The sequence below is a fragment of the Centropristis striata genome, chromosome 10 (genome assembly GCF_030273125.1).
Source record: "Centropristis striata isolate RG_2023a ecotype Rhode Island chromosome 10, C.striata_1.0, whole genome shotgun sequence".
Taxonomy (NCBI): Eukaryota; Metazoa; Chordata; class Actinopteri; order Perciformes; family Serranidae; genus Centropristis; species Centropristis striata.
In genome coordinates this window covers 21,029,052-21,043,540 of record NC_081526.1, presented here as the reverse complement: position 1 = coordinate 21,043,540, position 14,489 = coordinate 21,029,052, and the positions used below count along the sequence as shown (strand labels likewise).

The 14,489-nt window shown below is 39.4% G+C and overlaps 1 protein-coding gene across 1 annotated transcript in view; it reads right to left on the bottom strand.

Moving 5' to 3' along the window:
- Positions 1 to 456: 456 nt before the first annotated feature.
- htr2aa (5-hydroxytryptamine (serotonin) receptor 2A, genome duplicate a) overlaps positions 457 to 14,489 on the bottom strand; it is an 88,268-nt gene continuing 74,235 nt past the window's right edge. The window contains exon 4 of the mRNA XM_059343190.1: positions 457 to 5,945. Coding sequence (XP_059199173.1) covers positions 5,113 to 5,945 — 833 coding nt within the window. The 3' untranslated portion in view covers positions 457 to 5,112. The remainder of the gene's footprint in view (positions 5,946 to 14,489) is intronic.

The following is a 14,489-nucleotide window of genomic DNA, read 5'->3' as shown; positions in this document are numbered from 1 at the left end:
AGAGAAGGCAGATTATCAAGGTGGAATCAGTTTGTTTTTCTTTTACAACCTGTGTTTTATTTTCATGTTTTTGATGATAATAATAATTCCTGGAGGCTCAGGGTCAAGCAGTCTATGACAGTATAATTCAATAGAACAGGAACACAAACCATTAAATGATAGCCAAGTCCAACGGAAAAAAAATCAAGCCTATTGAATTTGTGTTATGAGCTCATAACCATGGGCTAGTAATGTCCTGCTCTGCCTGCTAGTAGGCCAGCAGGTTATTATCTGCCCATTGAATAGGCAGCTATGTTAACGTCTGTTGTTTAGCGGCGCAAAGGGGAATGCAAGGAAATGGGGTATAAAGCACAGAAAGCCCGCAAAGCTCTTTGTGTAGGTGGGAGAGTAGGTGCAAGGTTCAAACAAACCCAGGACTTTCACCCAGCAGACCAGGATTTGTGTCCCTGTATGGAACAAAAAGTAGGGGTTCTAGTAGTAGTTTGAAGTGACTTAACATGACCTAACTTCAGTGTGTCACGTTTTTACTTAACCAGCATTTCTACGTCACTTCCGGTATAAACATTGTCCTTCATTTTTAGCATTTATGTGCAGTTCTTTTACTCTTTTTTTTCTTTCACAATGACAAACCAGGAATTTTTAAACCTAACCTCAGAGAAGTAGTTTTGAAGCCTAAACTGAACTGAACCTGCCCTTTTCCGTGCCCAAAACTGACGAAAGCGAAATCGAAATATAAGGAAAGGTACAGTCAGTGAATCGGAAGATTATCTTACTAGAAGGTAGAATAGGCCCCTATTCATCCACAGTTATGGGAAGATAAAGCACTAATTACGCCAATTCAATAGAATTTAGCCTAATTAACCTAAATGTAATTATTTTATTTTTCTAGCCTGACAATCAAAACATTTTGAAAAAGTGCAATTGTGTACTTGCACATTTTTTCAATACAATATAATTCGATCAACTTTCTACATTTCAGCTTCACCTTCAAGTGGTTTTAATAATTTGGCTGCTGCATTTCCAGATGTTTTTCTTCATAATGGATAGAATTCAAGCCCCGAAACTATGAAAATAAGACCCAGGTGAAATGAAATAAAACTGAATGTTCTGTCCACCAACCGTCACCGTTCATTTCGAGAAAGAGAAGCTGAAGAACCAGACTTTTCTGTTTCCATGTTAACACAGGTTGTGACTCAGCAGGTATGAGAAAAAGCATCAATGCTAAATGTTGGTGTCGAGCTAAAAGCAGCCACCTGCTGAGCCAATATTTCTCCTCCTTCATTACTGTTGTTTATGAGCAGCCTAACTGTTGTTGCCTGGATTCTTCTCCGAGCAACAGCTCCTCACCTGCTGCTGTAAATAACAGCTGCGGTCACGATAAATATCCTGCCTGCTGCATGCTTTGGCTGAAAAAGCTCTATTTTTCTACAAAAAGCGTTACCTTGGATTCACTCTACTTCATTTAGTGCAACAATCATCTTTCTTTAACTCTTAATAGAAACCCTGAGCTTGCTGCAGCCTTTTCCTCACATGTAAAGACTTCTGCTCCAAAACTAAATACTCCAAAAAGTGATGCAGATATGATTTACAGTATAAAACTAACAAACATCATTGTTTTTAAAAAGGTTATTACCCTAGTAAAATTATAAATCCTTCACAAGCTGGATCCTGTCAGTGGATATTTAGCATATTGGCCGTGAACTCCTAATTACATCCCAGATATCAAAGACACAGTAAACATTTTAAGGAAACATCTGCACACATATTTGAAGTGTATTTTGGCCAAAAATATCATGATATTGTTCTTCACATTCATTTCCAGCTCTACCCTATTGGTTTGGTCAGTTTTCAAGGCTCTTATGGTCGTCACTGTATGATCCATGAATGTATCAACAAAGCTGGAAAGTCAGTGTTGCAACAAAAATAAATCCTGTCCCCAAGCTTCTAAAAAAGCTGTTTAATCACCTGTTTTGCATGTTTTCAGATGATTGAATGGGCGTTAGCGGTAATCAGCACATAAGAATGGGTGAGTAGGGTCCTGCTCCACTTACTTGCAGGTTGAGAAGGTTGTTATCAGCACATTTAAAGGCTGCTCACTGAAAACAAAGCAGTTATGTTTAGTTAAAAGGCAGAAGTTTCCTTAAGACTACCCCATAAAACCACTTCAATAGGCTGATAACAATCTCTGTGTGAGAGTATGTAAATGCATGTTTTTATGTAGTTTTGTTGTTGTTAAAGTCAAAGTCAGTATTGCCACAGAAATAAATCCTGTCCCCAGAAAGCACTTTCTGTGCAGAATAGAACTAGAAAAGAGACACCTGTGAAACTGTTGACATGAACCAATGTCAGTTATTACTAATTGTGCTACACATTTTAAGATTTATTATTTTGCATCACTTTTCCAGGGCCTAAAAAAAAGTTAAATCACTTGTTTTGCATGTTTTCAGCCCATAAGAATGTGTGAGCTCCACCTACTTGCAGATTGAGAAGTTTGTTATCAGCACATTTAACGGCCACTTGCTGAAAACAAAGTGTTTACGTTCAGTTAAAAGGCAGCAGTTTCCTTAAGACTGCCCCATAAAACCACTTCAATAGGCTGGTAACAATCTACTAGCCTACCAGCAGGTGCAGCTGGATTCTATTCACCCATGCTTATCGGCTGATAACCTCTGATAATGCCCATTCAATCATCTAATAACAGGAGTTGTATGAGAGGACGTAAATGCATGTTTTTATGTAGTTTTGTTGTTGTTAAAGTTAGTCAGTATTGCAACAAAAATAAATCCTGTCCCCAGAAAACATTTTCTGTGCAGAATACAATTATAAAAGAGACACATGTGAACCTGTTGACATGAACCAATGTCAGTTATTACTAATTGTGCTACACATTTTAAGATTTATTATTTTGCATCACTTTTCCAGGGCCTAAAAAAAAGTTAAATCACTTGTTTTGCATGTTTTCAGCCCATAAGAATGTGTGAGCTCCACCTACTTGCAGATTGAGAAGTTTGTTATCAGCACATTTAACGGCCACTTGCTGAAAACAAAGTGTTTACGTTCAGTTAAAAGGCAGCAGTTTCCTTAAGACTGCCCCATAAAACCACTTCAATAGGCTGGTAACGATCTACTAGCCTACCAGCAGGTGCAGCTGGATTCTATTCACCCATGCTTATCGGCTGATAACCGCTGATAATGCCCATTCAATCATCTAATAACAGGAGTTGTATGAGAGGACGTAAATGCATGTTTTTATGTAGTTTTGTTGTTGTTAAAGTTAGTCAGTATTGCAACAAAAATAAATCCTGTCCCCAGAAAACATTTTCTGTGCAGAATACAATTATAAAAGAGACACATGTGAACCTGTTGACATGAACCAATGTCAGTTATTACTAATTGTGCTATACATTTTAAGATTTATTATTTTACATTGAATATCAGCAGCAATCAGCCAATAATTACTGTTGTCAAATACAACCCCCAGAAAGTAACTGATATACAAATAGTAATTTTGCACTTTAAGTATTACTTTAAGTAAATGAAGTAAGGAGTACTGGTGATAATAACAGCACTAGTAATGATACTGCAAAGGCAGTTAGGCCGACAAACATAAACAAAGTATAACTTATAATATAAAAATATAGCTTATGAGACAGATAATGTATTTGTGTTGCATCCACTGAAGTTATTCCTTCAACTGTTTGCAATAATGTAGAATCTAATATTCATGCAGCGTTCAGTCTACAGCTGTGGTCTGAGTGCACCTTGTTAATACATCCATGCTTCAAGACAACCTTCACGCATTAATCCAGCTTCTGGCCTTCCTCCTGTTGATTCTGTGTTCAGTCTCAGATAGCAGAGTCATATTGCACATTTTAAAACGATATTTTGAACATTTGGCAACCAACTACCAGATAATTTGTTACAAGTGTAAAGATAAAAAAAACAACAAAAAACTTGATGTTTCTGGGAAACAAATACAAATTTGTGCACTGGTAGAGTGAGAAAAACACAATGAAAAATTTGTCTTTTACAAGACACATCTGCAGATAACTTCATACCAATGTAATCTCCTTTTACATTCTTCATACTGCATCATATCAGTGACAATAATCATCACTCGCTCGTAAATAACAAAAACATTTTAACCTCAACAATCATATACATTTATTCACATATATTTGCACAAAATACAAATATAGATTTATTAACGTCATCTCTCTGTAACATTAGCACACAATATTTATCCTCCTTGTTATTTTCAACAGAAAATACAGAAGCAGCAGGAGACTTCACTCCTTCTTTCCCCCTGTTTGGCAGCTTTATCTGACCTCTGCAAGAGCCTGGTATCCCGGTGTGCCAGGCTCTGGATCTTGCTCCTCCACTCTAACATCTGATAAGGTGGCAGGAAATCCAGTCTAATCCCCACTGATCCACCCAAAGGTATGATGGGAGGTAGAGGCCACCTGACTGAGCCGGGCAGAAAGAAGGGGTAGCTGAGGTCACCGCAGCTGAGGAGCCGTGAAAATTGAAATTTTATGAAGAACTTTTATGTTTACCCTTTTGTCCAAAGAGTTTGCAAACGTTAATACATTGTGTCAGTTTTTGTTGTGGCAACATGCCAAAAAGTGTCTCGTATCATTTACATGAGTGTCCCTCATTGTCATCTCATTTGACTTTAATAATGGGAGATACTGATTGACACAAAATGACAAATAAAGTGATATGTCTTCCATGACTAGTTTAATTTGCTGGCAGTGTGGAGGAGGCTCTGAAACATTAATCAAAAGGTGTTTTTTGTGGTAATCAGGAACTCAAAAACTTGATTCAGCTGATCCAGAACTGGTTGATGAGGCATTGATCAGAAGCTTAATAAATCTGAGGACTCAGTTAGCTCTGAAAATGCTCCAAATGCACTGAAATGTAAAAAGACTATATTTTCATTTTTCTTGACAGGTTGGGGAACTGTTTCTAATATCCTGACTGGGAGGCACTTTGTCTTTGGCACTTTGACTGTAAACCTTGCTCCCACATATGATGTGACTACAGAAGTTAAAGGTTTAATATAATCCGTGAGTTGCACAGGATTGACTTTGCAGCAGGCTTTTCATTTCCTTACACACAGCTCTCATCCTTGTCTCCGTGAGTTTTGTCCGGCCCACACTTTTTCACTGGGTCACTACAGTGCGCCACTCCATTTCGTAACCTCCCGACATCTCCCAGGGGCAGCTGGGTGGAGCTGTAAGCCAGCGGCGGGATGGTGTTCACCAGTATGAGCTGAAGAGGCTTCTTCTCCGGCTGGTAGCGGCAGCGTACGTAGCGCAGGAAAGCTGCTCGGTATGTTTTGTTAAACAGTGTGTAAACCAGCGGATTGACTGCGGATGATAAATATCCGACCCACACGAAAACGTTCAGCAGACCTCCCATGAGTCCTGCGTCACACACCGCCGGGTCGCACACCACCACCAGCACATTGGTGATGAAAAACGGACACCACATTACCACAAAGAGAAAAAACACCACCCCGAGGACCTTCGAGGCCTTCTGCTCATTGCTGATGGACTGCATGGTGCGGCGTCCAAACAGCGAGCCGGAGATGCTCCCGCGAGCGCCTGTCAGGCCACCACTGCTTCGCCTGCCCCCGGCCTCTCGGCTTATCGAGCGTCTGAAGAGTTTCTCGGAGGACAGCGAGGTTTGCGGCAAGAAGCTCAGGGTGAAAGTCGTACTCCATTTGGGCCGCGGGACCAGCTGGTCCAAGCAGAGTGTGGCTTCGTTTTGCAGGGCTTTGATGGTCAGGAAGTAGGTGACGACCATGATGGTGAGGGGCACGAAGAAGGCCACGAAGGAGCCGACCAGCACAAAGTTGTTATCTGTCAGCAGGCAGCTGCCATCTTTGAAGACCTTGGAGTGGTCTCTGAGTCCCAGCACAGGGATCGGCATGGAGATCCCTGCAGAGAGACGGGAAGCAGCACTCAGATGAGAAGACAATTACAATCTCTGTGATTCATATCAACATTTGTTGTTTGATTTCCTGCAGTAGTAGAAGGGTTCGGGTTAAATATTAAAATATTTAAAGTGGGAAAATCAAATGCAGTTTTATTTCAACATGGAAAAGACTATGGGGACAAGTTTTACAGGTAAACATATGTGAAGAAAATTAGTCAAACTCGTGGCCACAATGCAAAAATGTATTAATAATGTAAATAATGTAATAAATGATATAATTTACTGATCATTGACATAAACACATGGCCTTTATACTTAATCTTGAGGTCTGTTGCGTAAAGCATGGGTTTTTCTGACTTTCTTTCAGATACTTTAATTCCATAAAGCAAATTCAAGATAGTTTTGATTATGCTGGGATAGAAATGCATTTTACAATTTCAATCCCCAAAGATATTTCATTTAAATCCACAGATTCTGAAGCTCATGGTGGTGCAAGAGGAAGACCCAGAGGATTATCAAAGTCAGAGTGATTTATCCTCTGGGAGCCATGAACGTTTTCACAGCAGTCCATCCAATAGCTGTTGAGATATTTCAGCAACAACTTGAATTCTGAAATCTAAAATTTTGCTCCTGGGCCTTAAAATAAATACATTACCATGATATTTTCAATCTTTGGTTAATTTGATTTGAATTAAAAGCTCTTTTTCCCCAGAAAATTGAAATTCTTGGGATGTTTTTTTCCTTTGGCATGCAGCAGATACCAGCATGCAGTGCAGTTACAGAGTGTCAAATATTTCACCAGTCACACTCTCCTATTTGGCACTACCTGCTAACTTTCAAATGTGTCAAATTTTCCATTAACATTGGAGCTAAAGCTCTATTTTTCTATTTCCCTGTCCATCACTATGTAGGAGGAAAGTCTCGCCTCTGTGGTTTGTGTCAGTGGTCCAACCGCATCTCACCTCCTCTCTCTGCGGCCTAGCCTGCAGTCAATACAGCAGTCCAGAAAATAGCATAGCTTTCAGTCCTGATCTCCCTGAGGAAATGTGCTGCCTGTTATTTAGTTTCCTCAGCCTAAATTCCAATTTTCATTGTTGCTTTTCTTGTGATTTTTTTATATACTGCTTCTGCTGTCACACTTTATGATAAAACTAATAAAAAAATAGTTTAAAAACTGTTCTGGGTGAGGAGAAAGATAGCTGTAAATACACGTTCCATCTCAACAGAAACTGGGTAGGAGGAGATAAAATGAGCAATCTCCCTCATGTCGTGTTCTCATTACCTGCTTGTAAAAAAAATAGGAAGGAAGTGAGAGAAAGAGATATAGGCAGCACAGGGGAGAGGAAGAGGAGGAGGAAGGCGAGAAGGTTGGAGATTGGCAGACACAGCGAGGGTGGACAGACACTGCTGCTGCAAGTCGGGAGCAGAAGGGTCAAAGACGGATAATTCTCATTAAGTGTGGAAGGTTTGACAGAAAAGCAGTTGGAGGGATTCAGTCTGAAGGTGTTTCAGTTTCTAGCCTCATAAACAAATATTTACTATCCACCTTAAGCTTCTCTCACTCTCTACAGAAGGACACATAATGAGTCAAACAATAAATCAGTTTACAAGATTTCTAATAGAATAATCGTGTTAGACATATTAGGCAAAATTACTTTTGTGAGAATTTGTTGATTGTTCATTTTCAATGATATCAAACATAAAAATTATGTTTGATATCATTGAAAATGAAATATATTTGGACATAACAAAACATGTTAAAGAGTCATTATGGGCTTAGGGAACTTGTAACTGTCATCCTATAGAATAAACAATGAATCAGTTATGAAGAATAACTGTTAGTTCCTTAGAAAGCTCACAGTAGCACAACACAGGGCTGCCTGCGCTCTGCTCCTTGCACCGTCTGCAGCTGCACATAAAACTTTTGCAGGCACTCATTCATTCTCCTTTACTGCTTATCTGAATTGTAGTTGCAGGAGGCTGGAGCCGATCCCAGCTGATATTGGACAAGAGGTAGGGTACACCCCTGGACAAGTCTCCAGGCTATCACAGGGCTGACACGTAGAGAAACACAAATCATTCAGTGCTACGGGCAATTTAGAGTCACCAATTAACCCTAAGCTGCATGTCTGGACTGTGGGAGGAAGTCGGAGGAGAGAACTCACGCTGACTCAGGAGAAACATGAGGCACGTTTCCATTAGGTACTTTTCCCTCTAGTGAGCCGCTATGGGTGTGGCTTGGGAGAGAGGATCCACCCAAGATCTGCCCAACTTCACCTGTTAGTGGCTCAGGTAGCGGCTCAGAAAGTACCTGCCTTGGGTAGGTACCTCCTGCTCTGCTGACTGCAGATGGGAGAGACTGCTGCCGGAGGACTGAGCCGCTTGTGAGCGCTTTGGGACAGCGCTATTCGTTAAGAAGAATAGGAACGAGTCTCCAATAATACCAGAGGAAGTTTCTAGATTTGTCGCTAGTTGCTTTTTTGAAAAAGAGTCACTAGAGGGCAGTGGCGGTTCTACACAGGGGCCTCCAGGGGCCACTGCCCCTGTGAAGAAGCCCTTGGCCCCTGCTGTGGCCCCTGTGTCAAATTAATAATAAAATGATCAATTTAAAACAATGAATGACGGAACAATTCTTACCTATTTTTTTCTTCAAACAATATTGCATTGTACACAAAAGGAACCCAAAATGTGTACATTGTGTAGTTAAATAAAAGCAATAAAAGCTTGTGTATATTAAAAAAAACGATCATTCTCACTGTACTGCACTTTCAAAACAAATAAAAAGTAATTGTGCACAAAGATGAGAAATACCATTGTCGTACAAAAATAACTGTTCTTGTTGGTAAGTCTCATTGTTTCAATCAATGTATTTGTATCTTCCAAATATACTTAAATTAGATTTTTAAATAAGGTAAAATAAAGGTTTTGAATGCTTAAATATCATCTTTGCAGTTTTTAAAAATGCCCCTCTGATAAAACACTGGCCCCTCCTTGGCCCCCACAGTAAAACTGGTCTAGAACCGCCACTGCTAGAGGGGTCTGAATAGTCGCTAAATATAGCAACAAAGTCGCTACATTGGCAACACTGCTTGCTGTGTTGGTCTGTTGTTACATTTGAACTCCGTTGGTTCGCTGCTACAAAAGTACTTGTATGGGAACAGAGGCCGAGGGGAACTAACGAGTGGGCGGAGCCAAAACACTCAGCCTCTTTCCAAAAAGTACTTAGAAAGTACTCAATGGAAACACGCCTATACAAACTCCACATGTGACCCTCTTGCTGTGAGGTGGAAGTGCTAACTACGCCCAATTTGCAAGAATCATTACTCAAAATTTACAAATGTGCACCTTGGTGTGTCAAACTGAACTTTGGTTCATGGAGGAATACATTAAAATGCTGATGACTTAATGACAAACATTAAGTTAAGCAACAACTTCTAATGGCTATAATGATTCTGACAGGAGGAAATCAGGTGATGTAGTGTAAAGAGCAAGAAGTCTGCATAGGGAGGAGGTCAAGTTGTTTTTTCCCCCTGAGAAACCAACAGTCAAATTGTTATTTCCTTGAATGTTTATTACATTCACAAGTAAACTTGTAACTTTGTTAATCAGTTTAGAGCTGCAGGGAGGCAGATTAGCTACGAGCTATTTCCACCTGTTTTCAGTCTTTATACTCCAAAAACTGATACTGACCTTCTGATCTCGCTGATGAATACATCTTAATACTCTTTGAATAACCATCTCAATGTGACAACAGTGTCACATTCCCACCTACACAGTTTGATGGACAGGTGATCTCTCTTACAGAGATGAGAGCCGCCAGACCCTGAATCTCAGGGACAAAACACCTTTCTGGCATCTGGTGTTATAAAAGCTCAATGGTGATAATATTCAGAGTGGCCATCAGGATACTCATTGCAAAATGAGATTTAGAGGCTGAATGCAGGCTGTCTGCTGTGAATATGAGGATCTGTGTGTGATTAAAAAGGCAGGTGATTGCTTTCCAAACTAATCACGGTCATGTTATTCATCACCAGTCTTCAAATGTGCTGTGTCTGACAGACTGAAGGTGAGAGAGAAGGAAGGGAACACAAGGAAACACTTTCCATGAGGATTAAAGAGACACAAAATATCATGACTGTCTGCTTGATATTCAGCTGATCAAATGTTATTTGTCGAGGTGTTGATACGAGGGCCTGGATTCTTTGTGTTCTTCAGATAAACCCTCCCTGAGCATCCATCTCCCAGCACATCTAGAGAATCCACAAATCAAAAGCTGTTTTTTGTCAGTTTTTTTGGTCTTCCTCTCTTTCTCCCTGATGGCAACTCTCTGCTCTAAATACATGAAATCAGAGACATGAGAAGGAAGAGAGGGAAAAAAAACTTGACAGAAGTGGGGGAGAAGATGAAAGGGGATCAAGTGAGAGACAACAGAGATGAGGGAGACACTTTTGACACAAAGAAGATGAAGAGGGAGGGAGAGAAGATGGAGACTTTGAGGGTTTCATTTAAAAAATGTAACAAAGGAACTTTAAGAGAAAAGCAGCCATAAAAGTGATCGGATGTTTCAGACATTCAGTCTTTACTCGGAACTCCTCATTCTGAGAAAATTACTTTAAAAGTGCCTTGTATCATGCTGCAATCATGTAGTAAAAGCAGCAGTGTCTTTCAATAGTTCATACCTGGTGTAGCTGTGGAATGATGCACATATTGTTAGATTCAGTATGACTTATACTTTCCAAGGATGTCATTATCTCTGATGTCTGTTTTAAATCCACTTAAAAATATATTTATACGCTCAGAAATTGCCTGAGAATCACAATGTTTGAAGATTTCTTCACTATCAAAGTAATGCAGTGATAGTTGTCTCTACATTCACAATAATCTGTGGACCTAGATTGTTCTGCAGACAATTTAACAAAATGTGAACAAATACATTGTAAAAAAAAACAAAAAAACCCAACAAAAAACAAACAAACACCAACAGCAAAAAAAAATAGATTGATTTTTTGATTGTGTATTTGGTAGAAGTAAGATAAATAACATGTATATTGTAAAGTGGCTTTTCACCAATGCCGTAATTGTATTAATATAAAATTGAAATCTCCTCATGTCCCACTAATATACTGATAAAAAAATAACTGGTCATGTAAAAACTTCCTGGGTGAAAGTCATGGCTTTGTTTGACTCATCCACCTCAAATCCTGCCTGCCCCAAAAGTGACTTTCAATCTTCCCTTCACTCTGTAATGTTACATCTACCTTGGAGTCCTTCACAGTTACTATTATTACTATGTGAAGTTAAGTCAAGTCAAATGTAGTTATAAGGCACATTGAAAAACAACTCATGTTTACCAAAATGCTGTACAGACCAGGTAGTTCACAAATAAAAGAGGCACAGATACAAGAGACAAATACAGAAATCATAGACATGACAACACCGCAACACTGCAGAATAATGGTATGTTTTAAGCCTGGACTTGAAAGAGTCAATGGAGGGTGCAGATCTGCTCAGGAAGGGGGGACACTGTTTGACAATCTAGGGGCTGTAACAGCAAAAACGTGATTCACGTAACTTATGTTAAAAATCGCTTACTTCTGTTTTCACACGCAACGTGAACCCCACTCTCCTGGTTTTTTTTAAACTTTTTAACTTTGCTTTGCCGTCAAAATTTCACTTTTTTCGCTGCCTGTACATGTGACATTTATTGACGTTCTTGAGGGGAGACCAGGCTGGGAGGAAGAATAAAGAGGTTAAAAAAATCTGCGATAGAGTAAGGGGCCAGCCGTTTAGGTCTTTATTATAATAATAATAATAATAATAATTATTATTATTATTATTATTATTATTATTATTATTAATAATAATGACCTACTGGCCTACCTACTTGCTCATACTTATGGGATGATAAACGTCCATTAAATGATCTGATAACATTCAAATTTGGTGACAGATAATAAACTTCAGCGGTACAAGAGATGACTTAACACTTCTTGGTATAATAATCATTGGCAGTCAGATCAGAAACAGTTAATAATCCTTTCCTGAACATCATGACAAAAAACAACCAGACCAAATTCAGACTTACTTCCCTTTGTTGACCTCATGGGTACAACCTTGCTTGAAAAGAATCAGTAAACAAATCTGATTTCTAGGAGACAGGGATGCATTTTGTGACTAAAAACACATTACACTGATAAGAATCATATTTTAGCATCCTGTCATACAGGAGTTGGTTGGGGCAACCTGCTCACTGCTGCCGTGTTTCATCTGTAAGTCATGATCTATCAGCTCGTCCTTTAGGGTTTTGGAGAGTGTTATCCTGTTTGTGTCTCTCTGCTCAGGCCTGGAGGGAAATCCAGCGTTCTGCTCTACCAGAGCTGCAGTGATTGAGGGTGAAATGACGGATGGTGAAAGAAGTGATTCAGCCGGAAGATCCGGTCCTGAGGCGTTTAACCTGAAACTACTGTACGGCTCTGACAGCTCGCACCTGCTGCGATGCTGTCAAAGATTCTGTCACTGCGTCTCTGCAGTGTATGTAAAGATGCTGTTCAACCCTAATTTCAGAAAAGTTTTGATGTTGTTTAACGCTTCAGGGTTTTGGGCTATTTTGTCCTTTTTTTATTCCCTTCCATTCTGCCTCTATCTCTTTATATATGCCATGTAACAAATGTTCACCATGCCATGTTGGTATCACGTTTTTTTACTTTCAGAAACGCAATCAGGCTCAATGAAGAATTTTAAAGTGTTGGTTAGAAATATTACAAATTATCCAGTTATTATTCAGAGGTCCCACCGGCAAACTCATCCGTTTTTTTTTCCAGAGGAGGTAGCAGGCTCAATTTCAGGAATATACTGGAGATAATGATATCATATGAAACTAGAAGATCTAAGGAATCTATAGACTCCAAGAATCTTATGGATTCAATTAGCCCAGTTTTCTTCATTTGGAATGATGTTAGTCATCAGTAGTAGCCAGTTCAGTGAGGGCAGTGTATAAAATGAGCTGCTGTGACCTCTAGGATGATCACAGCCTCATGAAACTTTACAGCCACAAACTAGAGACCTAGTGCTTTCAGAAGATATGCAGTTTCCTAGGTATTGACAATAAGGGGGTTCAGCAGTTTGAAGAACAAAAGTGCTTATTATCCAATAGTTGAAAAAAAAACAGAAATCTCCAAATTGACCAATGTTTTTGAACCCAAATCTCAGCATGGATTCTTCTATGTTGTTCCAAAGATCTTGGCATATTGATGTTATTTTCTGGAGGGTTTTTCTGACCATTTGTATCCATTCTCGATATTAATAAAATTGCATTATTCAGCACCAAATGTGTAACAAATGGTATCAACCCAAAAATTGCTGCAACTTATGGGACGCAGTTGAACATAGACTGGACTTTAGAAAGTGTACCCTACTGTTAAGACCCTTTATACACCAAATAATTAATTCATTAAGTAATTTTTATTACATATTTTTGACCAGAACAACTTGACACACAGTGCTGAGCTGCATCAAATTAATTGCTCAAATTAATCTTCAGATTCACAGCTTTCTGAAGATGTACACCACTTCTATGTGGCATTTATTGTTGACCTGCTATCTCCCCCTAAACATCCCAAACTGCCCACAACCACCAATTATCAAAAAGAAAGGACCTTGTTGGTAACTGGTTATATTAAATATATTTGACATTATCTACGCTTTACTTGGTCTATCATCATCAAACAAAAACTTGTATGGAGTTTGAAGCCAGAACTTTAGAGGGAAGCTGACGGCAGGAGACACGCTGCTGACATTTTCAAAGCGTGATGTCATGAAGAAGTCATGTAATTTGATCCAAAAGAATATGAAAGAAATGCATTTGATAAGAAGATGAATCTCATTCAAAATTATTGAATAAAGTTTCCAGTTGGAGAATTATTTTTTCACAGTGTCCCAACTTTTTTGGAATCTGGGTTGTATTATTATAGCTGTGAGGACCTTTATAGATGACATGGTGTAATTCCCACTGGAGAACCCCTTCATCACCTACATATTTACATACATAAACACACGCTGACACCTGAAGCACATTATGCAAACTTACACTGCTGCAAATGTGTGTCTATTTCCGTCAAACTTCAATTCAACTTCCTCCTCTGAGTTTCTGGGTCATAGAATGAGGGGGAGGAAAGAAGAGGGTAGAGGGAAGGAGGATTTAAACCTCACACAAACATAAAACTCTCGAGAGTCGAGCAACAAGTGAAGACACACACACACACACACACACACACACACACACACAATGGCCTTCTTTCGCCCGTTAACAGCGTTTGATGCCAACCTTCAGCTCTGTGTTGTATCTGCCAGGCTGTGTGATTATTAGACTGTGGGGGTTCAGATCACAACAGCAGCTCTGGATGGATTAGAGTTTTAATTCCTGCTGTAAAATTGTGTTCTCTCACAGTGCTTTTAAAAAGACACTTTGAACGCGGAGTGTTTTGGTGACAGAGAGCCAGTGCTGGTCCTTGCTGCGGGGCTGTTATTGTTTCAGTGGAAGTAAAGAG